This window comes from Brachyhypopomus gauderio, chromosome 8, assembly GCF_052324685.1.
Source record: "Brachyhypopomus gauderio isolate BG-103 chromosome 8, BGAUD_0.2, whole genome shotgun sequence".
Taxonomy (NCBI): Eukaryota; Metazoa; Chordata; class Actinopteri; order Gymnotiformes; family Hypopomidae; genus Brachyhypopomus; species Brachyhypopomus gauderio.
This window is the reverse complement of record NC_135218.1, coordinates 16203150-16228563: the sequence shown is the minus strand read 5'-3', so window position 1 is coordinate 16228563 and position 25414 is coordinate 16203150. Positions and strand designations below refer to the sequence as shown.

The following is a 25414-nucleotide window of genomic DNA, read 5'->3' as shown; positions in this document are numbered from 1 at the left end:
AGAGACAGAAAGGAAGGGTGTGAGTTAGTGACTTCACGCTTGAATTAGTCATGCATAATTCAGTAATGGTTAATCCAGTTGGGGCGGATGCTAGCCGCTAGCAGTAGCGCTGACCCTCTGCTGACAGACACAGTCGTCCTGGAGGTAGAGACTCCGTCTCCAGTCATGCAGGTCAACTTGGCGTGCTACAGTAAAGATAAATTAGGAGACTGCTACCTGCACAGAGAGAAACCAGCGAACGCAAAAGCCTGAGTGCTGTGAGGAGGTGAAATAACGTGTGTGTGTGTGTGTGTGTGTGTGTGTGTGTGTGCGTGCGTGTACGGCTTGAAGTCACAGCACAGGAGGGCCTGACGGGGGAGAATGGCAGCATGACCCGACGCTTCAGTGAAGGGTACGTTCATCGCATCTTCTGGAAAAGTGCTGCAGTGCAAGATGAAAAAGCTTTTGAAGTGAGAAAGCTGCGATGAATGGAATGTGCTTTTTGAAGCACAGGTTTGGAGACAAACCAGCAGATCAGCTTGCAGGACAGTCTCACATGGGCTTTGAAAGGGGCGGGGTGGAGCGTGGGTGGAGCGTGGGTGGAGCGTGGGTGGAGGACTCGCAAAACTGCACCACACTGGAAAGAACTAGCAATACTTTTTTTTCCTGCAATGAATATCATGATTTGACCTCATCAGATAACTTGAACAGCTCTATATTGCAAGAATCAATCATTCTTGAATAAAGGGGGGGGGGGGGGGGGGGGGGGGGGTATATATCTACATTATATCTGCATTAAATAGAAAAATAATTAATAACCTGAAAGATTACCTTTACTCCGAACTCTAAACTGTAATGATATACAAATGTTTTCAACACACCAAACACAAAGCAGGCGAGTGCAGTGTCTAGTCCTCTGTAGTGATATGGGGAAATTGGGTAGTTTAGTAGTTTAATCCACTGGTTGACTCTCCATGACACCATTTTGTTCATACAATACTCTTGTATCAGTCCAGGCTTAAGTCAATGATCCAAAATGTCATGATATTAATAATGCATGTTGCTTGCCCTAAAATAGGGGCTCATGTGGGAATGAAGACAGGTGTCTAGGAGGGATTACAGGAGGTTGCATCTCTGTACACCAGCTTAAAGCAGTGTTCAACCAAATGAGCTTCATTATCACCCTTAAACTGGACTCAGTAATATCAGACCTCCCTTACAGGTTAGACATGGAGAATGAAAACAGAGTTCTAGCGTGCCAAATCTGATTCCTGATTTCATGTGCCGACAGTGAAGGTCCTGCGACAGGACTACTGACAGGACTACTGACGGGACTACTGACGGGACTACTGACGGGACTACAGTCGGGACTACTGACGGGACTACAGTCAGGACTACTGACAGGACTACAGTCAGGACCACTGACGGGACTACTGACGGGACTACTGACGGGACTACAGCACAGACGCACTGCTGCTGGAGGGATGGGCTACGTGGCCCTTCTTAAACACCTACATGGACTTTACGCAACAAAAGGTTTAACTAATGAGGGCAGGGTGATACATTAGTGTAAAAGGCTAAAGAGGCAGAGTGATGATCAACATGAGCCTGCGGTTGTCACAAAACTAAAAGGCGTGTGGTTAACACTCTGACGGCCATGCTGACACTCAACAGGGAGGAGGAGGGCAGGGAGCGAGGAGAACACCACACAGCTCCTTACCTCCAGAGGAAGGGGTTGAGGTTGGCTCCTGCCCCCTGGGGCAGGCCCAGAGCCGGGGCAGAGGCTGGCCCGGGGGCAGACGTGGACTCCTCCACCCCCCCACAGGACGGAGGAAGCAGAGAGGAGGGGGAGGAGGTGGGGGTGAGGAGGCGCTGGAGGAGGCTGCTGTTGCCATGGCAACGGAACTGCGCAGCCGGCCGGATTCTGGTGAGCGAGCAGGGTGATGTGGAAGGAGAGGTGAGCGAAGGAAAACATTCGCTGGTCTCACACACACACACACACACACACACACACACACACACACACACACACACACACACACACACACACACACACACACACACACACACACACTGACTGTTTCTGTGCGTGTGTTTGTGCAAGCGCATCTCTCTCCATTTACTGTGTAATGACATCCATTTGCAGTGTGCTTAAAGACATAATGACCCATGCTAATGAGCTCGGTAGTTCATAAACATGATTACGCTCTAAGCTCCAAGGCTCGCGAGTGTCCACAAGCGTCCACCGCACCGCTGTCCCTCATAAAGCCAAAGGGGTGAAATCAAATGGCCAGCAAGTGAGGTCCCTAACGCACCAGTAGTCATACGCTTACCGCACGCCCGTGTTAAACTCCGATTGGGCCGACCAATCACGGCGCTCCGTCATGAGGAAAGAACTCAACGTACATGCCTGCATGTTCCCACAGTAACCTGAGTGAGAGGCGGCTCCGATCTGGAGCTGTTAATGTGAAAGTAAAACAAGCCGGTATCCTAGTGAAAGGTTTGAGACACAAAGGGAGAAGATAAAAGAGAAAAAGATAAAAGGAGAATAAAACCAGATGACTGAGAATGAGAATGAGAGACAGACAGAGAGTAAAAGACAGACAGGCAGCGTCACGCAGACAGGCAGTGTGTGAGATCTCTAGAAGGCTACACACATCACCACAGCTGCTGCAGTTTTGAGCCCAACAGACTGCGTGGTCTCGGTCTCATTCTGTCAGAGGTATTCAGAAAGCTGGGCTCTCAATCATCCCCCCTCACACTTTAGTCTACAACCTTCTCTTCATGCCTCACAGAACAACAGGTTCACAAATACCGTCCCAGCTCAGCGGCTCATTCTGTACCTTCCTGGAGATTTCACACGCGTCAAATCTGACTGCCAATTCAGTTCAAAATCAACACTTGTCATAAAATGTGGGAAATGACTAAAATGATTACTGACAAACACTACTGCTCAAATCTGACGGTCTGAGCTAGACACACAGCCCATTTAATGTGACTGGCTTCTCCTACTGTCCATGTATTGATTCTAGAATAAATGGCGGGGGGGGGGGGGGTTTAAATCACACATCACTCACTACTCTGCCGCTTTCCAGGCTGGTGCTCTTCTGGCTGCAGCCAATCAGCACTGCTGGACATGCGAGCAGCCAAGCAGCATATGGCTGGGTGCACCGTCCACACAGGATGCACTCTCAGCACAGCTGGCCTGGCCAGGGTGTGCCGGTCTGGGCAGAGCTGGGAGCGTGGCTAGGGGTCTGGGCACCACAGTCTGGAACTTCAGGGTGATCAGACAGAGGACAATGAAGCTGAACTAACGTCACTCAACACAGCCTTCCTCTTGCTCTCTGCCTCTCCTTCACACACACACACACACACACACACACACACACACACGAACACACACACGAACACACACGAACACACACGAACACACACGAACACACACCATGTGCCATCATGTTTATGAACAAGAGCTCAGATTTATTATAACGGGTATAATGAAAATCCACTACTTTGAAGATACGTTTTCTCTAAATATCACTGCATACAGGTCAACACACAGACTCCAACCTCTACATCTAGCTGAGATCCTGAGGCTCTTACTGTAAGTGCAGGCTGGGCGCTCCTGTTCTGTCTCTCATTTTCTTCATGGCAGGGGTGGTGTGAGGGGCCCGGGGGGCCACGCTGGACTCAACACCAGCCAGACTGACTCAGGTCACTGCTGCACGAGGACCAGGAGCAGCAGAGCCAGAATAACCGGACCAGTGCGTGTGATGACGGAGACAGCCCAGTATCACAGCCACCACCTGTGGCAATGACCTCCAACATTTAGCAGGCTTTAGAAGTTGTTCACCACACCACGCTAAAAATGTATAACCACACAGCGCTTCAGCACTGATCCGTGTGTCCGGGGGGAAACCTTGGTAAGCAGCAGGGATCTGAGACGAGCGGATCTGGGCTTCTAAAAGCAGCCCGGGCCTGGCTTTCGTCAGGAGAGATATCCAACAGCTATTTGTCCAGACACAATATCAGAACAACATGGCCTGTATCCATGAGATCTTGCTGGTTCATAACCACTGCATCCATTTCATCATCCCACCCACCTCCAAAAAAAAAATAAATAAAAATAAAAAATAATCCGCAGTCTAGCAAATAAGAAAAAAAAGAGTTCAAGTTTCTGAATAAGCGAGAGTGGGGCTGAAGAAAAGAGCAGTGAAGGAGAGCGAACAACACTAATGCTGCCGATATCTTCCTCTCCCCTCAGTGTCTTAGCCCATCTGACACCCACGCTCCCATTAGGAAGAGGGCATATCTCCCCGGGGTGGGGGTGTTGGGGGGGGGTGCAGCTGTCGCCCACTGCTCACAGTATCCGTCTCTGTCCGAGTGGAGCAGAAGGACCTCGCAGTGGCCTCTCCTGTTCCAGCCTAAGCTGTGGGCTGTGGGCCAAGTGTAAGACAATAGGCAGGATCAACAAGAAGCTCCAAGCTGACCACTGTAGCACAAAACAGCCTGATTACAGCACCGACGCTCACTACAAGAGTAACGTAATTACAACCACACATGATCTATTGCTCCGTATGATAAATGTGTGTATACACACACACGCTAACACACACGCACACACACACACGTGTGTGTATTGCTCACTGATTGACACTGAGGAGGAAAATACAAGGTTTGATTCGATTAGAGTCATTTCTCTGGATCTAGGAGCCTTTGAAATAAGTGAACCCAGTGTGGGTTCTGCACTGTGGGTAATGAGGAGTTCTACAGTAGCTGACCCAACACCAGTACTCTACGCCACTCCGACAGCACAAAGACAGACAACACATCATTATCAGTACCACAAATACAGGAATACTCTGCATGCCTACCGGTGCCCTACGTACAGCCAGTAGATAGCGCTGTAAAAACATCCAGCAGGACACTGGGAGGCACGTGTCGGTGATGGTGCTGCCTCCCTCATAAGGATACAGCACACATCCGTGGTAAAAATAGGACAGCAGACGGTGTCCTAACGGGTCCACGGTGGCAGAGATACTCAGCTGTCGGAGCAGGCATCCCGCTAACCTTTGACCCCGTGACCCCGCAGCTCTTACCTAGTGAGATAGCAACTCCATTGCGACTGCATAATTTAAACAGGTAACATTACTTCATGTTGCCAGTGGGTCCCTAGTCCATATAGGTGTTTTTACTATATAGTCCACTCAATGTTTTATAATGCACTGTGTAATAAATCAATTTAATGTATTATGCTACACTACAATGAATTATATAACTAGTATTAACAAAATATATTGTGCTGAGATATCGTCTCGATTCATCCTCCTCATGGACATCTGATCATGAATCCTATACGTATGATTAATGTATATGCATAAAGGTGAATGTTTACATGGTCATTTATGTTTGAAAATATAAAATGTACATAATGCTTACTGGATTTAGGTCCCTTCTGATATGAAACGTCATGAAAAAAACATTTACTTACTTCTAATTCATAAACTAATAATTAATACTTTCATAAATTCATAAATGCTATTAAGATAAATAGGCATAAGTATCATCATCATCACTAAGTGCTCTCAAGACCATGTCTGGTATGTCAGGAGGTCGTGTACCACATCCCACAGGTGCAGTGTCTCTCACAAATGGCTTCTCTTCTCTCAGTGAAACATTCCTAGCATCGCATCAATCTGAAACTCATTACCAACATGGAATCATCAGCGCTACTGATCACTACCTGTTGCAGACTTAGTTCATGTCATTGGTGCTCAGTTCAGAGTGGGCATGTCATCAATAAGACATTGAGGAAACAGAGATGGCTGGTAAGAAACTGGGTACTTACAAACTGCCTCTTCGTGGAAGGCTTAGCTCCTTCTGCAAAAGAGAAAATGTAATCTCATTATAATTGTGACAATGTTATCAGACATGACATGGAAAGAAACCAAAACACTTTTCAACACGTCAACATCCTTTAAGAAGTGACATTTAATAGGTGACATTTGGGTCATTAAACGGAAACATGAAACTTCCATTAACCACTAGGGGGCCCTGTCGGTGAAGTTGGTTTATGGCTGCAATCATTATGTCACAGTTAGAACAAAATTGAAGGGCTTCACAACAGTAATGTAAGGTGCCTCACTATTATTACTTAAGTTGTTAGTTCCATGTTGAAAAGGTGGAGAAAGCTTTGTTCCAGTATGTAACATAATGAAGTTGTCCGCACACATAAAAACACAGATCCTAAGGTTATTCTACATGGAAGCCACTAGGTGGCAGAGCAGTATCATAGAGATCCATTTATAACCATCTAGAGCACATTCTGAACATACTGAAGTACTGTTATTTCTTAAGGACTTTGAAAATACTGATGGAGCGAAGAGATGTGAAGAGATATGCGCATTAAAAACAACACAGACCTCAAAAGACATGGACACACCAGCGTGTACGAACACATGCGACGGCACTCACACACACGGCCGATCTTTTGTAAGACCTGGACTGTTGACAAAATGACACAAGGTCAAGCAGCCTGAGAGTGAGGGAAATATTTATGGGAGCATAAACACAATACAGTACAGACACGCACAGTCACCAACGTCATCACTACCTAAAATATGCATGCCCATGATAACTCATAAAAACGTACACAATTACCCTTCAGAAAAATATCTGGAGCATGTAGAGAACTTGGATTTGGGCTTTCAGTATGGTAAAGAAGTCGACGACTGTTGACATGCCAAGAGAGTTCTCGAGGTCATGTTGCCTACAGCAACAGTGCCCACCTTTTCCCTTCTCTTCGGTAGACACACAGAGTATCAGAGTGTCTTGCATAATGTACACCTAGTATTGCACCAGAGCCAATGAAACCATGAGCCATTAGCCACAAAAGGAGCCATTTGTTTCGATTAGAGCACGTGTTCATAAGAGCAGTCCTCCATTATCTGTGTGGGTGGGTGTGCAGAGGTCATTCATGTAGTGACATTCGTAATTAAAACCAGGGAACTCTAATACACTGCACATGAGATAAAAAAAAAATTAATAAAAACACACACACACACACGCACACACACACACACACACACACAAATGAGTGGCTACTTTATATATTCTTTTAGAGGAGGTAGGTATTAGTCTGAAATACAACATCCATTTCAAAGCAGATTCACATTTCATACTTTAGAACATTAAAACATTCTGAAATGGAATAATGGAATCACAGAATGGAATGGGAGCCAATTACCTTTGTAAACATGATGGATGTAGAATGGAAAAACAACACTGCTGTCCAGAGCTATGGGGCAAGTAGCACTGTGTAGCATTCTCCATCTCATTTAGAATGACAAAGTGCGTGTGATCTGCGTTTGTCTGGGTGGCGCATGTCAGAATGAAATAATAAGTAAATAAAGTAATAATATAAATTTTTATTTGAAGCCATAAACATTTAATACGCTGTAAAGCGGACATTTCCTTTAAACCTCTCTATTCATCCACAGAAAGTGTTTCAGTATAGACCACAAACCACCAACCAAATACCAAACGTAAGAAAAGGTTGACTGATGGGGAGAAAGAGTGAAAGGTAGAAGAGTGTAGGAGTTTGGGTGACGGTGACGGACAGAAGTTCTCTCTCTCCGTGGCGTATGCAGGCACAAGTCTACTCCAGGATCCTTCAAGTCCTCCTGAGCTACCCGCAGAACACCAGCACAGCATCTTCTCAAAATGCACACGTAGCAGAACGCCAGCCCACATTTTAATTAGCCGCTCAGCCAATAGTGGCCTGATATGGCAGCTGGCTGAATTTACGGGAGCTTTTGTCCTTCATTTTTAAAGTACGGAGATCGCCTTCCGTCAGCACCATCTAATCACCCACGTCTGCTGCGCGCGCGCACACACACACACACACACACACACACACACACACACACACACACACACGCACACATACACACACACACGCACACATACACACACACACACACACACACACACACACACACACACACACACACACACACACACACGCACACGCACACACACACGCACACATACACACACACACGCACACATACACACACACACGCACGCGCACGCGCACACGCGCACACACGCACGCACACGCACGCACACGCACGCGCACGCACGCGCACGCACACGCACGCACACGCACGCACGCGCGCACGCGCGCACGCGCACACACGCACACACGCACACACGCACACACATTCTGTTCTAAAGTCTGCACATCCATGACAGAGCTAGGCCTACGTCACAGATGGAAAGAATGATGTTTTTTAAAAACAGATAATAGAGAAGGTGACTACTGAAAACACTACATGAAAGCCAATGAACTAATGCACCAATGTCATTGCACGCACACACACACACGTTATACCACCATGTCTGTGGTTTTGATGAACTTTTCATTAACTAGGCATTGCTCAGAGCACTGTAAGGCTCTTCCTCCAGCCCCCAGGACTCTCCGTCGTGGTGTTGTAGCTCCAGAATCACTGGCAGAATGATTGGGTTGATGGTTGATTGATGAAGAAAAGCCCAGAATGATTGGGTTGATGGTTGATTGATGAAGAAAACCTCAGAATGACTGGGTTTCTGCCAAGCTCCAGCACATGAGAAGCACACAGTATCTCCCAATCTACCAAAACATTAAAAAGACTGTAATAATCTCCCAGAAGGATTCACAAAGAACTGAGAGATCTCTGCTCAGACAGACTAATTATCTGAAGCTACAGAGGGTGTAGTCTGCAGGACTAGCAGCTGTCCCATGTGTGCACATATACATGCGCGCCAACGTGCATATACACACGCTCACGTGTGCGCGCACACAGACTGTGTGTCAAGGTTCCATCAATGCCATGGGCTAAAAGGCTTGGCAATGAAATTAGCCAGAGTGACAGTTTGGAGCAGACTTTCTGCCCTCAAACAAAAGCAATCTACCCAATGGAGCCCATCAATATCGCTTAAGTCCCTCCAGCATGACAGGGAGCGAGAGTGCAGGGAAATGTAATCAAAGAGATGGACAGAGCAAACAGCGGCACACTAGCAAAGAGCGGCACTGGAGACGGTTATGAAGTCATCTGCAAGGAGGGTAATCAGGTGGGAAGACATGATAGGAAATGGACCGGCTCCTGTGGAGGACAATATATACACAAGCACACGTCTTCCACCTCCACCGTCCCCAGCCCATGATGAAGGCTGCTACAGCTTACTTTAAGATTTACCCAAAGGACTGAGATTTATCGCAAACGCCATCTACCATGCACAGCGCATAATAGCATTATAACCCATAAAAAGCCAGACCTGCTCTACTAACCGTGCACTGAAACGCATTTCACTGACTCAAGGACAAACACGCTGCCCACAACGGATCTCCATGGATACCTCATGGAACAATATGATAACAGTTTGCTGCTGCCTGAATATTCTCTTCAAAGAAATTGTTGTTATACGCATTTGAGAGATAAATATATTTTTCGTGCTTCAGTTTACCCGAGACAGCTAACAACAGCAAGAAAATGCAGAGCGGAGGCACAAAACGCAGGATCATACGGCGATGCTGAACGTCTAACTCTGTCTCACCAGCGCCTGTGCGGTGTGGCACAGTGCACACGGTTGCCCAGGCCGGTGATTGACGGCCTCTGGGCTCTGCCCTCCTTACCCCTGGGTGAGCGGCGGGGGCCCTGGCCAGGATGAGAGAGCGACAGCCTGGCAGTATAGCACACATGGTTGCGGCAGTGCCAACCCTGGCAGAGGGCAGATCGGTCACCCCACAGTCTGCCGGAGCTGCTGGCGTATGGGTGGAGGCTTCAGACGCAGCGAGGTGATCTCTACGTAAACAGTGTGGAGAAAGGTGGAGATGGAGAAAGAGGGGAAACGTCTAGGACAGGCGTACTCAACTAAATTTGTCCGCGGTCCAATTTTGGCAGATACCTGTGACCTGAGGTCCGTTGCGGGGGTGGCGAACGTAAGTTGTTGACCGGGGGGGGGGGGGGGGGGGGGGGGGGTCAACAGTATTTTTTATACTTTCGCGAGCGTCATTGCAGTGTTCTCCGAAACGATATGTGGTAGAAACACCCCTCAAAACAAGGGAATGAACCTGACCAATTTTTATGTTGCTATGTGTTTCAGGTTTGAAAAGAGCTGGACTTTAGGTTAAAGTACTTTAAAATGCTTGAAATTGTAACTACTTGGTTTCACAACAAATATCTGTCTGACTGAATAGTTCTCTTGTATTAGGTTAACAAATACGAGCCTCTTGTAATTCCAGGACGAAACATGAGAGAACGTGAAGACGTGAAGATTGGGCGTTTTTAAAATAAACAACCATTAAATAATGTGATAAAAAGCGAATTATTTCGAGTATATGTATAAATATTTAACTTAATTATGTTTAACATGCTGGGAAATATTGAAATGGACCTTGAAAGTGACAAGTGCTTGAATTCCACCTTATAAACGTGTATGAACCCTGAAAACGTGACTTTGTTCATTGCGCTGAAGCGCGGTGCGCGCGAAGTTACAAAATTCGAGAGGTGCACGACCTCGCGAACCGACAGCGCGCGAGGCACTCGCGCACACGCGGAGCCACAGCGATTACGTCATTTTCGCCGCGCGGACCCTCGCGCCGCTTGCGAAGCGTCAACCAGGCAGGCTTATTTTAAGTTGTTGAGGGGGGTGGCGAACGTAACACTCGTGACGGAGTGTTTTGTCAATAGCCTTGAAATAAATGCTCCGGTTTTGTTTTGGTCCGTATCCAGTTAATCAGGAATGAGATTGGGTCCGGACAGGACTGCGTTCGGGTCCGAATCCGGACCGCGGTCCGCCAGTTGAGTACCCCTGGTCTAGGAAAACCACTCGGCTGTTAAGATGAACTCGGCGGCACCGAACCCAAAAGACCCACCGGGGACCTCAGAAACAAGAGCACAGTGACAGAACCCTGTTAAAGCTAATAGGAGTAAGTGAGGTTAGGGCACGTTGCATAACGGATCTCCTAATTAACTATTGATCTGCTTGGAGGGCAGCAATCTGATTACTCAAGGATCACTCATCTTTTAGAAAAGACTGCTCGTATCGGTTGAGCTTATTGGCAAAGGCAGAGGTCAGAAGGGACCCAAGTGTGGATCAGACCTATGAATCTGGCTGCTCCATTACCCAGTGCTGTGCTGGATGAGGAACAAACACACCAAGCAGTACGCAGTACGCTCCTCTTGGCCTATTTCATTAGCACAGCACTAATGAGTCCATCAGAAGGCACTGGAGAGATGACATGTTTCCTTCCTGAGCAGAAGTGGGGATGGAGAGGGCTTATGGGAATCCATGTGAGAAGCGGTCAACACACGCTGGATAGTGACTAGATAGTTCCTAACATCATTAGATGGCTTCTGCTCACAATTTGTCACATCTTAACGAGCAAGACTATATTAGTTATATTTGTAAAATGGTCATCTGAACAAAAGATTTCAGGCCTGGTGGGGTCGCTTGGGTGCAGGATGTTCCCCATATAGAAGCTATTTTTTATATAAATAATTGAAAGGCTTTATGAAGTGAATTGTCCCACAGTATCTGGAGATGTACTTAATGTCTTGTAGTTTAATCTAAGATCCTTTAAGCAGTGAACTGATATATACAACATTCACTCATTCAAATTCAGATGTTTAACTTGTTTTTTGTTATTTATTTTTATATAATGGATTAATACTCCAAAATCACTGTGGTCTACGATAGCTGAATCTACCATGAGAATGTGGAAAGAAAAAACACTATGGCTACCATGCCACCTGCTACATTCTGAAATGAAACGTATAGTACTCATCATTTGTGCAATTTGGGCAATTAATCAAGAGGAGGTCAAATACTGGTGGCACAGTGGTGTTAGAACAGTATTAGTAAAACAGTGGTGAAGTGACACACACAACCTGATCCACATTCTCCTCACACTGACAGGCTCTATTCCAACGTGGCGAGGGCTATTATTATCACCACCTCACCCACAGGATTGTGCTCAGCAGGCTGCAGAACGCAAACTAGCGTACAGGAGCTCCAAACATTTTTAAACACATCTGCATTTCAAGCATCTTAGTGAAATAAGGAAAATGCAATATGCAACGTTGACATAGCAGTGAAACACTGTATGCAGCCATGCGGCACTATATACAAGTCCTCAAACAGTGCGTTTTACTCATCTGACAATTCCTCAAGGATCTGCCACAGTGAAACGTAAGGACTATAGCATGTGGGATGTAAAAAGGGGAAGAGGTCATCATCAAGTTCAACTGTTCCAAAGTTACGGCAATAAAAAAAGAATAGTGGGAGATCAGTAAGTAGGGGTGGCTTCTCAGTACACAACACAGACAATTAGCATTAACCAGATCAGTGGCTACTTAATCAGCCCACAGAGCAATGGGGTGTAGAATTAAGCCTGTCTAGTCTATTTGCCAGCTTTTTCAAATAATCCCCCCCCCACCGCACACACACAGACACACACTGAGGTTTCAGTACTGTCCTGAAAGAGATTATGGCTGACAGGGATCAAAAGGATATTTATTGAAGAGCAGTATTAATTTCTGGGTTTGTAATACGCTGACTAAACTCAGTATTGTGAATAAGATGAGTATTCAGACAGGACTCCCGCTGACCAGAGCTTACCTCACACAGTGGCAGCTGCTGAATTGTTAATAGCATGATTACTGGCCAGTATAAAGGCTGGCAAACTGACATAAAAGGCAAAAAGAAGTATTAAGCAAAACTGCTTAATGCCTCATGGTGTCTGATGATATAGCTTAACTACAAGATAATGTAATCTGACAACATTTAAGCAGTGAATTGATAAAGAACCATTATAGAAGGGGGACAGACAGCCAGCTCAAGACCACAGTGTGCAGCTGAAATCCCACCAAAGCAGGGGGTGGACACCACACAGCTGCATTTCACAGGACAGTGTGTCCAAATCAGGCTGTGTCTTATTTATATTGATAAGATCCTGTGCTGGGCGTCTATAGGACTGAAGAAAACTAAATGGGGCCGTGGAACATCTATGACTGATGCACGAGACTGAAATAAGGGTTCAAAAAAGACGGGGGGAAAAAAGTGTTCATAGCGAGAAGCAGCTCAATCCTTCCAATGGGTGCACCTGCTGGTGTTGAAAGAGGCCAGCCAACACACACACACACACACACACACACACACACACACACACACACACACACACACACACACACACACACACACACACACACACACACACACACACACACACACACACACACACACACACACACTCCGGAGATGGAAGCTGCAGCTGTCCATCACACTGAGCGGGTGTTTTATCAGCACAATAAGAAAGCATGTTACTTTTGGTTGTAGTTATGTAGCTGGAACAGAAGATTAATTATCCCTTCGGCTGCAGCACGCTTATAGAACAGCTTTGATGGAAGGAGCACCATCAGGATGGGGACTTCCTCCATCACCAACCCCCACCTCCCCCACCTCCCCCACCTCCCCCCCCTCCCCCACTCCCGCTACCACCAGTCAGACAGAAAAGCTAATCTGGGTTGATCAGTCTTCCTATTCATACTGCCTACACCAGTGCACTCCATCAGCAGGGAAAACTACAGACCAAAAAAAAAAACAGCACACTAATTCTAATTAGAATTTGCACATTCAAATTAAATCTACATGCCTGAGTTTTATGTGGAGATAATGGAGAGAGAGTTGCACACAGCGCAGGTTTGAGATTGGCAGGGCTTTGCTTTTTTTTTTTCTTGAACAATTAAAAACGATAATGCGTTGATTCCCCGCGTGGAAGGTAAGATTATGTAGATAGTGTTTATTGAGGAGCCATGTTGCCTTTCCCTTCTCTTGAACTGCTGTGAGCCGGTGCCAACACTAGCTCTATGGGGCGCTGGAGGTGCCCGGAGCATTAGAGGAATGGCCATGCCAATACGCTGAAACCACATACTGTCACCTACACTCATAGTTCTTCAAAGTGCTGAGGCCAGCTGCCTTATTAGTAAACATTAGTAGCAGAGGTTCACAGTGGGCTCATCTGTCTTTTACACCCAGGTTGACAGTAGCCACTGCAAAGGCGTCTCTGGCAGGACTCTTTGTAACATACTGCATTCCCGTATCACACTGGGCATTCAAAATGCAGCTCTGGGCTACAGATGATATGATGATTGGAGTGACAAACTCAGAGCTGCAACTTTGAGGGTTTTGCTGGAAGAATACTGATCAACAAAAACTTCTGAAAGGTGATTTTCTAAGAAGTTCATGATTCTGGGTGAAAGCAAAAACACTTTCAAATGGCTTTGAACCTAATAGCTGTTTGTTCAGCCTGTTATTGGAACTGTCTACAAGTGGCGTACCTGGACAGCCTGTGAAGATAAGTAAGGCAGTAAGTGAGAAAAGCCTATTCAGAACACAAGCTTCCAAACTTCAGATGAGAGCTGTCTTAAACTGGTTCTGCCAATCCTGCAACAGAAGTACCCAAGACTCTAATGAAGGCTGATTAGCCAAACAGCCATTTCTATTGAGCAGAGAGTGAAAGCAAAAATGCAAATGCCAATAGCATTTCAACTGACTTTAGCAGATTCCCAGAGAAGCCATGCCTGCAGGCCCCATATGAATGAGGCTGAACGTATCTCTTCATTAAGAGACAGTAATCATTATCCACTCCTAATCTTGAAACAGCTACAGCAGAGGTAAAATTAGCTTCTTTTTTTTTATGCATTAACAGAAATGAGAATTCTGCTTACGTCCAAAAACATTTAGGATTCAGATACGATTAATCATTAAATGAATTTGAAAGAAAAAAAAAAGAGAGACTGACTTATTTGGACATTTACATATTACTGCAAACACATATATTTTCAGATGATGAAGGGCTACTCTTAAGAGCTTCACCCTGAAGCAGTCATCCGCCCCTCCCACCCCTCACGCCCCTCCCACCCCTCACGCCCCTCCCACCCCTCACGCCCCTCACGCCCCTCCCCTTCTGTTCTGACGCTTCGCTTCCTTCATCTTTCATGCTGATTTCTTTCTGGCAGGCAGACACAAACACCTCTACGCAGTGTTTGGGTGTTTCGCTCTGTGACATACGCAAACTGCTTTAATTCTCACCTTCAGCAAACCCACACAGTCCCTTGCACAGAAGGCCGTATGTAGTAAAGGCTGCCCCTATTATAGAGAACATTTCTCTCTCACTCACCCATGCACATATGTCCACACACTTACACACAATAATGCTCATTTAGCAAAGAAAATAGGCTCACAATTCATAAAGCAATACTGAAGTAGTTTTAAAGAAAATACTAAGAAATGTGAATAGCTCATGTGGTTTAAGAAATCCAGAAACCTGCTGAGGTAAAGAGGACTGGGGGGACTGGGGGGACTGAGGGGACTGGGGGGACTGGGGGGACTGGGGGGACTGGGGGGGACTGGGGGGACTGGGGGGACTGGGGGGACTGAGGGGACTGAGGGGACTGAGGGGACTGGGGGGACTGGGGGGGACTGGGGGGGACTGAGGGGACTGGGGGGACTGAGGGGACTGAGGGGACTGGGGGGACTGAGGGGACTGGGGGGACTGAGGGGACTGAGGGGACTGGGGGGACTGAGGGGACTGAGGGGACTGGGGGGACTGAGGGGACTGGGGGGACTGGGGGGACTGAGGGGACTGAGGGGACTGAGGGGACTGGGGGGACTGGGGGGACTGAGGGGACTGAGGGGGACTGAGGGGGACTGAGGGGGACTGGGGGGACTGAGGGGACTGAGGGGACTGGGGGGACTGGGGGGACTGGGGGGACTGGGGGGACTGAGGGGACTGAGGGGACTGGGGGGACTGAGGGGACTGGGGGGACTGGGGGGACTGAGGGGACTGAGGGGACTGAGGGGACTGGGGGGACTGAGGGGACTGAATTGCATTCACACCCATTTGCAAAGAAACAGAAAGCCATAACCAGACTGAAAGCAACACCTCTAGCAATGGTGACAAGAGAGAGAAGACGACACAGAACATTAACACAGGGAGTGAAAGAATCAAACACCAAAGAAACCTCGCATCTCCAAAGACACACTCGTGAAGTGGACAGACCCAGGACACGTGTGAAAGGATGAGGAATGGTCCTCATTAGAGAGAGTTGAAGGAGCAAGGGGAAACGGAGGAGTCTACGTCCCCGAGGAGAGGAGCGAGCCAGAGGAGAACGATCAAGAGGAGCCCCCTACCGCGCCGACAGACTGACACACTGTAAACACCACATCATTGTTGCTCGGCATTTGATTAATACCTACTGAGACACCAGTCATCAGACACTGTGGGTAGGGGATGTGGAAGTGAGAGAGCACGAGCAAACAACAAAGACAAAGAAACAACGTGTGACAAGGTCGTGGCGTTTCACAGCTACACCTGGAGGGTTTCAAAGGTTGGTTAGAAATGCAACAGACATGAAGCTAATACTTAAATGAATTAACCGAGGAGGTGGTAAAGCAATGTTCTCGTGTAATGTTGCTTTTATTAAACAATGTTTTAGCATTTGAAGCATGTAAAGCCCTACAGCAAGTGGTGAAGACGACACAGGACATCAGGGAAGTGAAACTCCCAGATGGGGAGGAGATCTAGAACAGCCTCTCTTACCACAAGGCTGATTTGCATCGTCAGTGAACTGCTCCATCCTGACCATCACCATCACCTCTCCACTGCACAGAGACTACACCCACACCCACACCGCGGCTAATTAATAGCTTCTTTTCTGGAGCGGTTATGAGACTGTCTGACCTCTCGTGACCTCTGGCCACAATAACCTTCCCACAAGCCCATCACCTCCAACCTGCCACACTCATACACATGCTATCTGCCTCTGTACGCAAGGACAACAGCAAGATTCAAAGTGACAATTAGTTTTGCACAATAATGTACATTTAGACAAAGGAACATCATCATCTCCAGAAAAATAACAATGATTGAAATCATTGTTGCAAACGGGGCCCTTTTCTTGTAGGCATCAAATGAATGAAGTGATCTGCTGCATCTCAGTGGGAGAATGACAAAGAAAAGCCTGCAAACTCTATGCTAAAGGAACAAAAGGTTTTGTTTCACAGATACCCAGTAGTTATTGGTTTTAAGTTTTCTGACAACAGAATGTTTCAGACTCAAATGTCTGGGCTGCAGGACAGGTGGTCCAGTAATGGTGAACCAGAGTGTGCGAGGCCATACTGGGCACCACTAATAGCCCCAGAAACACACTGCTTTTGGTTTCTAATTTTGATGCTCTCTATTATTACAGAGATAAATAAGACTGCACCTTCCATGACAAGCTCAGCTTATTTGCATATTGCTTCCTTTAATTTCTCACCCATCCCCACCCCCTGCCTCAAAAGCAACAGCGGTGTAATCAGCCTCCACACAGTGTGTCATTCAGACCTTCTGTGTGTGTGTGTGTGTGTGTGTGTGTGTGTGTGTGTGTGTGTGTGTGTGTGTGTGTGAGTGAGTGAGTGAGTGAGTGAGTGAGTGAGTGAGTGAGTGAGTGAGTGAGTGAGTGAGTGAGTGAGTGAGTGAGTGAGTGAGTGAGAAACGAGGACAGGAAAACAATTACTTTCAGAAAACAAACAGTAAATATGCTGTAGTAACATTTTAGCATTTAGTAGCATAGTAGCATGTAGCTAGGTGTATGGTCATGGGGATATCAGACAGTGGAGCAAGTAATCATTTTATAAAAAGTAAATGTAAGAGTGTTTCTGCAGTCATAACCAAATGAAGACACCCAGCCCAACCACTAACTCAGGAAACAGACGTTTGTTCCAGATGTTTCCACAGTCACCAAGGGAGAAAAGGCAGTAACCTCTTTCCCTTTTTTCTGACGTTTGAATGCTTACCAACCAACCTCAAACAATTACAAATACATTACACATTTCTCTTTGTTCATTTTCTCAGGAGGAGGGCTGGTTGGGCAGAAGGACATATGGAGGGTGATGTATAGCTGTTGTTCATTAGTGATTCTGTTTGTGTGGCCAGTAATAAAACACACACATTGTATACTGCATACATTTGAACTTACCTTACATTAGAATGTTTGTACAAAGGTGATACGAATGAAGGCAAAACCATGAATAAGAAAGAAAAAAAAAATCACATGACTTAATTAAGCCACAGAATGATTACTTAGTTGCTTAGTATTGTCACTAATTTAAATAAGCACAATATTAGATAATGTGACCTTGGCCCTACTATTAATGTTCACATGATTCACATGAGCCCTGCACCAACCCATCACCCTTTCACACTGCACAATAATGCACACATCTGAAACACTACTTACAAACCATTACAGCTGCTCAAAAGGGGATTTGCACTATATCTAATATTGCAGTACATTTCTTTTTAAATATTTAGGAATCGCCCATTTGCACAGACTCACTTGATACTCTGGACTGTACATAATATTTTTTTGCTGTGAATCAATGACTAATTTGACTTAAGCTTATCTCCGATACTTCTCATTAAGGATTTCGGAGCATTAGATAATGTTGCGCACAGAGGTGGACCCCCGTTTGACTGGGAGCAGGCGTGTACGTGGAGGCCTTGCAGTTGAGACCTCTGGTTTTCTGGCACTCTCCTTCACCCTTCCCTCCTGTTCTGTCCTCTGGCTGTATGGATGAGCTCATGCTCTCAGCGTGGACAGAGTGAGCTCACTGCCCTGCTCTTAATGCATTTATCCAGAGCTTTGGCAGGCGAGGCAGGCCAGTCAGTCTGGGCTGGCCAGACTTGCTTAGTCAAGAACACTACAAGCTGGTGAGAATGGGCAACAATGCCTCTGTTCTTTCAGTCAGGAACACGGCTGTCAATGTCTAAGCTGGTTAAGCTCCTCTTGGCCTGTTAAAGATTAGCGTTGGGTCACAAAGTGTGTGTGTGTGTGTGTGTGTGTGTGTGTGTTAGGGGGTATAGAACTGCAGTAGTTCTGAGTCCTGGTGCCGGACAGCTCCTTTCCGAGTGCTCCCCAAGCTAACACCTGACCCAGCTCATCACAAGCTGAGTCAGGAAGCTGCAGAGTCATTAATGCAGGGACAAAACACTGGCGTGTGTGATCTCAGACCATAAAGCACCGCCTTAGTGCCACAGTGAATGGATGCCCCCTTACCAACAACGCCCAAGCAGTGAAATAACAATACTAGACAAAGCAGACTTAAGAGTCCAACATACGTGTGACATATTTGAAGATGAATCGGACAACATGGAGAAGGGGAAAAAATTATTTCTATTTGACATGTTTTCTTTCTTCCTTTAATGAGAAGGCCATTTGGGTAGAAATAATTATTGTGTCATAGCAGTATAACTATGGGCTATAACGTAGTTATATTGCAGTGAATTACAGTAGTGTGCAAAGGATACTCTAAAGTGTAAAGTGTCGGCTAATCTCTACTCGGCTACATACATTTTTTTTTACATGGCTACATTATGCTTGGCACATTGCTGTGCACCTCTGGGCATTGTTAACTGTCAAAGTAATTTGACAAACTAATTAAGCATTTTTCAAAGACACATTGCATTTAATTGTTATTATATCATTGTTATGATGTAATGGTGGAACGAACACAGACCTAAACTGCTTTTTATCTAGGACTTGGCTTTAAATTATACTATTAGTGCTTTAAATTATACTATTAGTGCTTTAAATTATACTATTAGTGCTTGTAAGGCAGTTTTTGTTAATGAGTCAACATACTGTGCAGCTGACAATTAGACACTGACAGTTTGATACAGTTTTGATGTTTCTGCCTGTTGCATCACCAGACCAAGTTGGTTTGAGATGCAACATTTGCACCATCTGCATGTCTAGGCAGTCAATGGCTGTTGTCTCTAAACATGAAATAGCAATGTGATTAAATGTGGATCACAGTTGGTGTCTGAATGGACAGTAAGCATTTCCCTTACTTTTCCTGTTCTATTTAGTTAGTAATTGGGAGATATATCTTTTACTAAGTTGATGTGTTTAGATAAAGTCCCATGGCGAGAAATCGGACATGCGTTTTACGTGCATGTCTGAAGTGAGGAAGACCCTGGGTCGCACACACGTCTGTGCTACAGGCAGGTCAGACGAGTCAGGAGCATAGACACCTTTTTAAGACCAAATGGGCTCAGAGATGCCGTTGCAACAGTGGACATGAAATGTCAAAATGTCCCTGTTGCACAATTTATTTCTGTCCATAAAATTAACAAAAGGCAGTAAAAGTGCATTCCCCCTATGACATTAGTACGCTGTGGTACTAGGCAGCTTTAATGGCCCAGTAATGATATGAGATCCCTAGGTGCTAGGTGATTGATGTTTTGCTACCTTGTTCATAAGCAAGAATGCACCAGTGAGCTTAGAAATAGCGAACAGCACAGATTGCACAAAGACAGATACAACGATGACCAACCTGCATCTATGTGCTACAGAGTCTACAGTATTAAAACACTCTGCCCTTATATAAGGATTATTACTTTTAAGACTAGTGTGATTGTAGATTTCAGAGCATGTTCACAATCTGCTTGTTTTGGAAGTTACATAATACAGATGCTCTCTCATATTCACATTGTTGGGCCATTCACACATGTGCACTTATGAGGAATCAAAGTGTTTAAGGAGAGTAGTGGATCCAGGAGGTGCCGTACTCAACCATCATGCTCAAGAACATGTTAGACTACTTTGATTTGTTGATTTTGGTTTTGACAACGCAAAGGAAACAGGAAACATCCGAGGAAATATGGGTTTAGACAAACACTAGACGTGTGTGTGTGTGTGTGTGTGTGTGTGTGTCGGTACTGGGGATGCACAGTGCTGCTAAGGACACACTAAAGTAGAGCACAGCTCTCTGCAGTAACCTCACAGCATGCTCACCTACTTAGAGCGCAGCACTAAAAAGTGAAAAGACTTTCGGTTGGTGCAACATGCGTGTGCGAAGAGGAAGGTGAGTTTAATGGGGAACTGATATGAGGTTCTGCCACGGTGCTGGTCCGACAGGCCAATACGGCCACATCCTGACCAAAGGCAGACTGGCTGCTTATCAACCTCCACTACTCATTCTGCACTTATAGGGGATATAGTGCCGTCCAGCAGAAATCTACAGAGCAGCAGCGCCAGCCAGGGCCTGACAGAGAGTACAAAACAAACAAACAAACAAACAAAGCCGTAAAGAAGGCAAAACAGAAATGAGCAGGTTACAAAAGAGAATGCAGGCAAGCTCCAAACCAGAGCAGATCATGCTACTGCGGGAGCAAGAATAATCCCACATTTGAGCTTGAATTATATGTAGCACGATGAAGAGGTACTTGTACAACTTATTTTTTGCTTTAGATCAGGCGTACTCAACTAAATTTGTCCGCGGTCCAATTTTGGCAGATACCTGTGCCCTGAGGTCCGGTGCGGCCGGGGTGGCGAACGTAAGTTGTTGAGCGGGGGTTGGGGGGGGGGGGGGGGGGGGGGGGGGGGGGGGGACGGTGCGCGAACGGTGGAGGCGTTTATACTTTCGCGAGCGTCACTGCAGTGTTCTCCGAAACGATAGGCGTTTTGTCCGAAACGATGGTAGAAACACCCCTCAAAACAGGGGAGTGAACATTTACCTGACCAATTTTAATGTTGCTATATGTTTCAGGTTTGAAAAGTGCTGGAATTTAGGTTAAAGTACTTTAAAATGTTTGAAATTGTAACTACTTGGTTTCACAACAAATAGCTGTCTGACTGAATAGTTCTCTTGTATTAGGTTAACAAATACGAGCCTCTTGTAATTCCAGGACGAAACATGAGAGGACGTGAAGACGTGAAGATTGGGCGTTTTTTAAATAAACAACCATTAAATAATGTGATAAAAAGCGAATTATTTCGAGTATATGTATAAATATTTAACTTAATTATGTTTAACATGCTGGGAAATATTGAAATGGACCTTGAAAGTGACGTACAAGTGCTTTAATTCCACCTTATAAAGGTGTATGAACCCTGAAAACGTGACTTTGTTCATTGCGCTGAAGCGCGGCGCGAAGTTACAAAATTCGAGAGGTGCACGACCTCTCGAACCGACAGCGCGCGAGACACTCGCGCACACGCGGAGCCACAGCGATTACGTCATTTTCGCCGCGCGGACCCTCGCGCCGCTCGCGAAGCGTCAACCAGGCAGGCTTGTTGTTGAGCGGGGGTGGCGAACGTAAGTTGTTGAGCGGGGGTGGCAAACGTAACACTCGCGACGGAGTGTTTTGTCAATAGCCCTGAAATAAATGCTACGGTTTTGTTTTGGTCCGTATCCAGTTAATCAGGAATGAGATTGGGTCCGGACAGGACTGCGTTCGGGTCCGGATCCGGACCGCGGTCCGCCAGTTCAGTACCCCTGCTTTAGATATTAGCAGTGTTTGTGAAAGTGGTGCAGAAAAGCTCTTTATATAATTACACTAGCAGTGAGGTACTTTAGAGTAGCAATGATCAAAGTACTAGCAACTAAAAAAACATTACCTGGACAACTGATAACATACAATTGATGTTAGTGGGCTATTGACCTACTTTCCTTGACCACAACATGGTTTCTGAATCAGATGTTTACTAGACATTGAAAACTGGAGATGAGATGGTCTTCATTCATCAGACATTTCAATACAGTACCCTACATCATTAGAGCCATGTTATTTCCTTCCACACAAGACATATTGTTTAGTCAAGGCATGTACCAAGTAGCTGTCACATTTAAGGACGAAGCTAGTCTGTACCCATTCATCATTCTACCCATCGCTTACCTGTCCAGACTGGAATGAGGTCTGTATGGATTTTTGGAGAATGTAGAGCCTGACTCCATAACAGCTCACGGAGCGTCTGCAGGCTAATGGTCTTCTGTTGTCACTGGAGTGTGCTGTCAGGATACAGTGGCACGTCATGACTGCTAGCGTGGAGCACGCTCCTCACTCTGACACTCCATCACTCGCACTCCCAACACCAACTGCACTCAACTGCACCTCCATCTGGGTTTTTTTTTTTACACGCCAACACACAGGAGATCACATGATTTTCCCATGTTGGGGATTTTTACCCCCACCCCCAGCCGTCACTCCCCTTTGTGAAAATTCCTTAGTGAATTATGATTTATTTGCCATTGTTTTGATGCCAGAAGACAGGATTAAACAAAAAGGGCCAAGAGGGTCTATGTGGGGGGGGGGGGGGGGGGGGGGGCCATATAGGCTACGACATAAATGTCGGCTCATTCACAACGAATGTATCGCTTCAATTTAATAAAATTAATAAATTCAGTAGAGAAAAAGATGCCGAGGCCAGAGGCCGGTGCTACAGAAAATTGACTTGCATCAACCATAGAGAACACAGCTGTTCCATGGAGACAACGTGAGACAATATTTAACCTAATGGACCTGACCAAGCTATACTGGGTCACTGCACCAAATCAGTGTAAAAGCAGCAATGCATGTCTAAGAGTCTTAGAGAATGCCATTACAGTGTGAGCGGGCTCCAGAAACACTCTGCCCCCGAGTGCTACCAGACACCACCTCCTCATCGCTGGACTCATTCTCTCCAGCCCACAGGAACAACCGTCCCACTGAGACTTCACCTACAAACTCAGCAGAGCAGGAGAACAATTTACCAGTTCAACCTGGCAGGAAATAAGCGGAAAAGAGGAGCAATACGGTCCCACAGCTCATCCCGTGTGCCCATCACGACTAACACCACGGGCCTGTGCCCATCACAACTAACACCACGGGCCTGTGCCCATCACAACTAACACCACGGGCCTGTGCCCATCACAACTAACACCACGGGCCTGTGCCCATCACAACTAGTGCCACGGGCCTGTGCCCATCACAACTAACACCACGGGCGTGTGCCCATCACGACTAACGCCACGGGCGTGTGCCCATCACGACTAACGCCACGGGCGTGTGCCCATCACGACTAACACCACGGCGTGTGCCCATCACGACTAACACCACGGGCGTGTGCCCATCACGACTAACACCACAGGCGTGTGCCCATCACGACTAACACCACAAGCCTGTGCCCATCACAACTAGTGCCACGGGCGCGTGTGAAAGGTGTGTGTATGCGTGTTGACAGACAGACAGATCTGTTTTTCTTAAAACAATGACCAAGCTTGTGTGGCAAAATTATTCAATTAACTTGACAATCCATTTACTAACAATGTACATGTTACTGCTTTAGAAGACTTCGTAATGTCTGAAATTACAGGTGTTAATTTAATAGCCAACGTACAATCAACCTGCTGCATTCCTCACACATGCTACGCCTTTGACATAACATTGTTTCATTTCCAGACAAATTTAATTTCCCGTTTTAATCCCTGGAAAACAAAAGAGAAATGCAGATTCACTATCAAGGTCAGACTAACTGCAATACTAGAATATATTGCAATGCTGCTATGTGTGTTCACAATTGAATTTAGAACCAAAACTGGCTCACTAAACAGAATAACCTGGCTGCTCACAATCTGTTTCTAGTGTGTATGTCAAACAAGTCTTATCACGTGAAAAAAAATATAATCTGTTTTATTGTATCATGTTAGGAAAACAGAGTATTATGAAGCATGAGCTTTAGTCCAAACATTGATGAAAGTGTAACTAGACCTGGAAGGCCATTCAGATATACAATTAAGATTAAACACAATCCCCCAAAGCACGGTATCTTGCATCAGACAGACAGCAGACAAACTAGGCCAGCTGCAACTCCCCAGACCTCCTTGGAACATGAAGGCAAGGTACATAAAGCCATAAGACACTATTCATCAAGCACCCACAGCTACTCACTGGGATCAATTTAAGCAATAACAGTCAACCTAAAGGATTCTTCATAAGAATGATGGTGAAAAGTCAATTTAGATCAATTCTGTTCATACAAGTACGGCATGTTAAATTGTCACATGCACTAAGTGCACAGCACATGTCATACAACGATTGCATCACCCATTAAGCATTCAATCAGACGTCCGAGTGCATTTGGCTTAAGGACCCATCACAACCTTGTCGGTATGGTCGGTATGGTCAGCATATTAAACAGCCCAAAATACATTTACTGCATGTACACAGAAGAGCCAGATTATGGTGGTGCAGTCAATAGGCACCTCCAGAATCGTGCAGTTGCAGCAGGGAGCAGACTGAGCCCACACCCCCCGTAGCTGCCACTCTCGGTGGGACTCTAACCCCCCGGTCTGCTCTACTGCTTGCCAGCTTCAGAGAGCCAGCCAGCCCGCCCTATGCCTGGGGCAGAGGCCCATGATGGAGGATTTACAGAAACAAAACCCCCTGCTGCACAGTTCACTGGCCAGACGCAACACAGAGGAGGCCAGCTCAGCACAGCACTACACAGTCTGCTCTGCCAGGGGCTCTGCAGCCATGCGCATACATACACGCATAGAAAAGGAAGCAGGCCTGAAGTCTTTTAGT

General features: G+C 46.1%; 1 protein-coding gene across 7 annotated transcripts in view; it reads right to left on the bottom strand.

The window, feature by feature from the left end:
- The window catches only part of mast2 (microtubule associated serine/threonine kinase 2), a 113753-nt gene that overhangs the window by 38355 nt on the left and 49984 nt on the right, over positions 1 to 25414 (bottom strand). For 5 of the 7 annotated variants that reach the window (XM_077014922.1, XM_077014923.1, XM_077014924.1 and 2 more), the window contains one exon: positions 5828 to 5859. In XM_077014922.1, coding sequence (XP_076871037.1) covers positions 5828 to 5859 — 32 coding nt within the window. Of the gene's footprint in view, positions 1 to 1699; positions 1904 to 3582; positions 3985 to 5827; positions 5860 to 25414 lie in introns of those variants that run through there. The other 2 variants (XM_077014926.1, XM_077014930.1) reach the window with 2 other exon arrangements.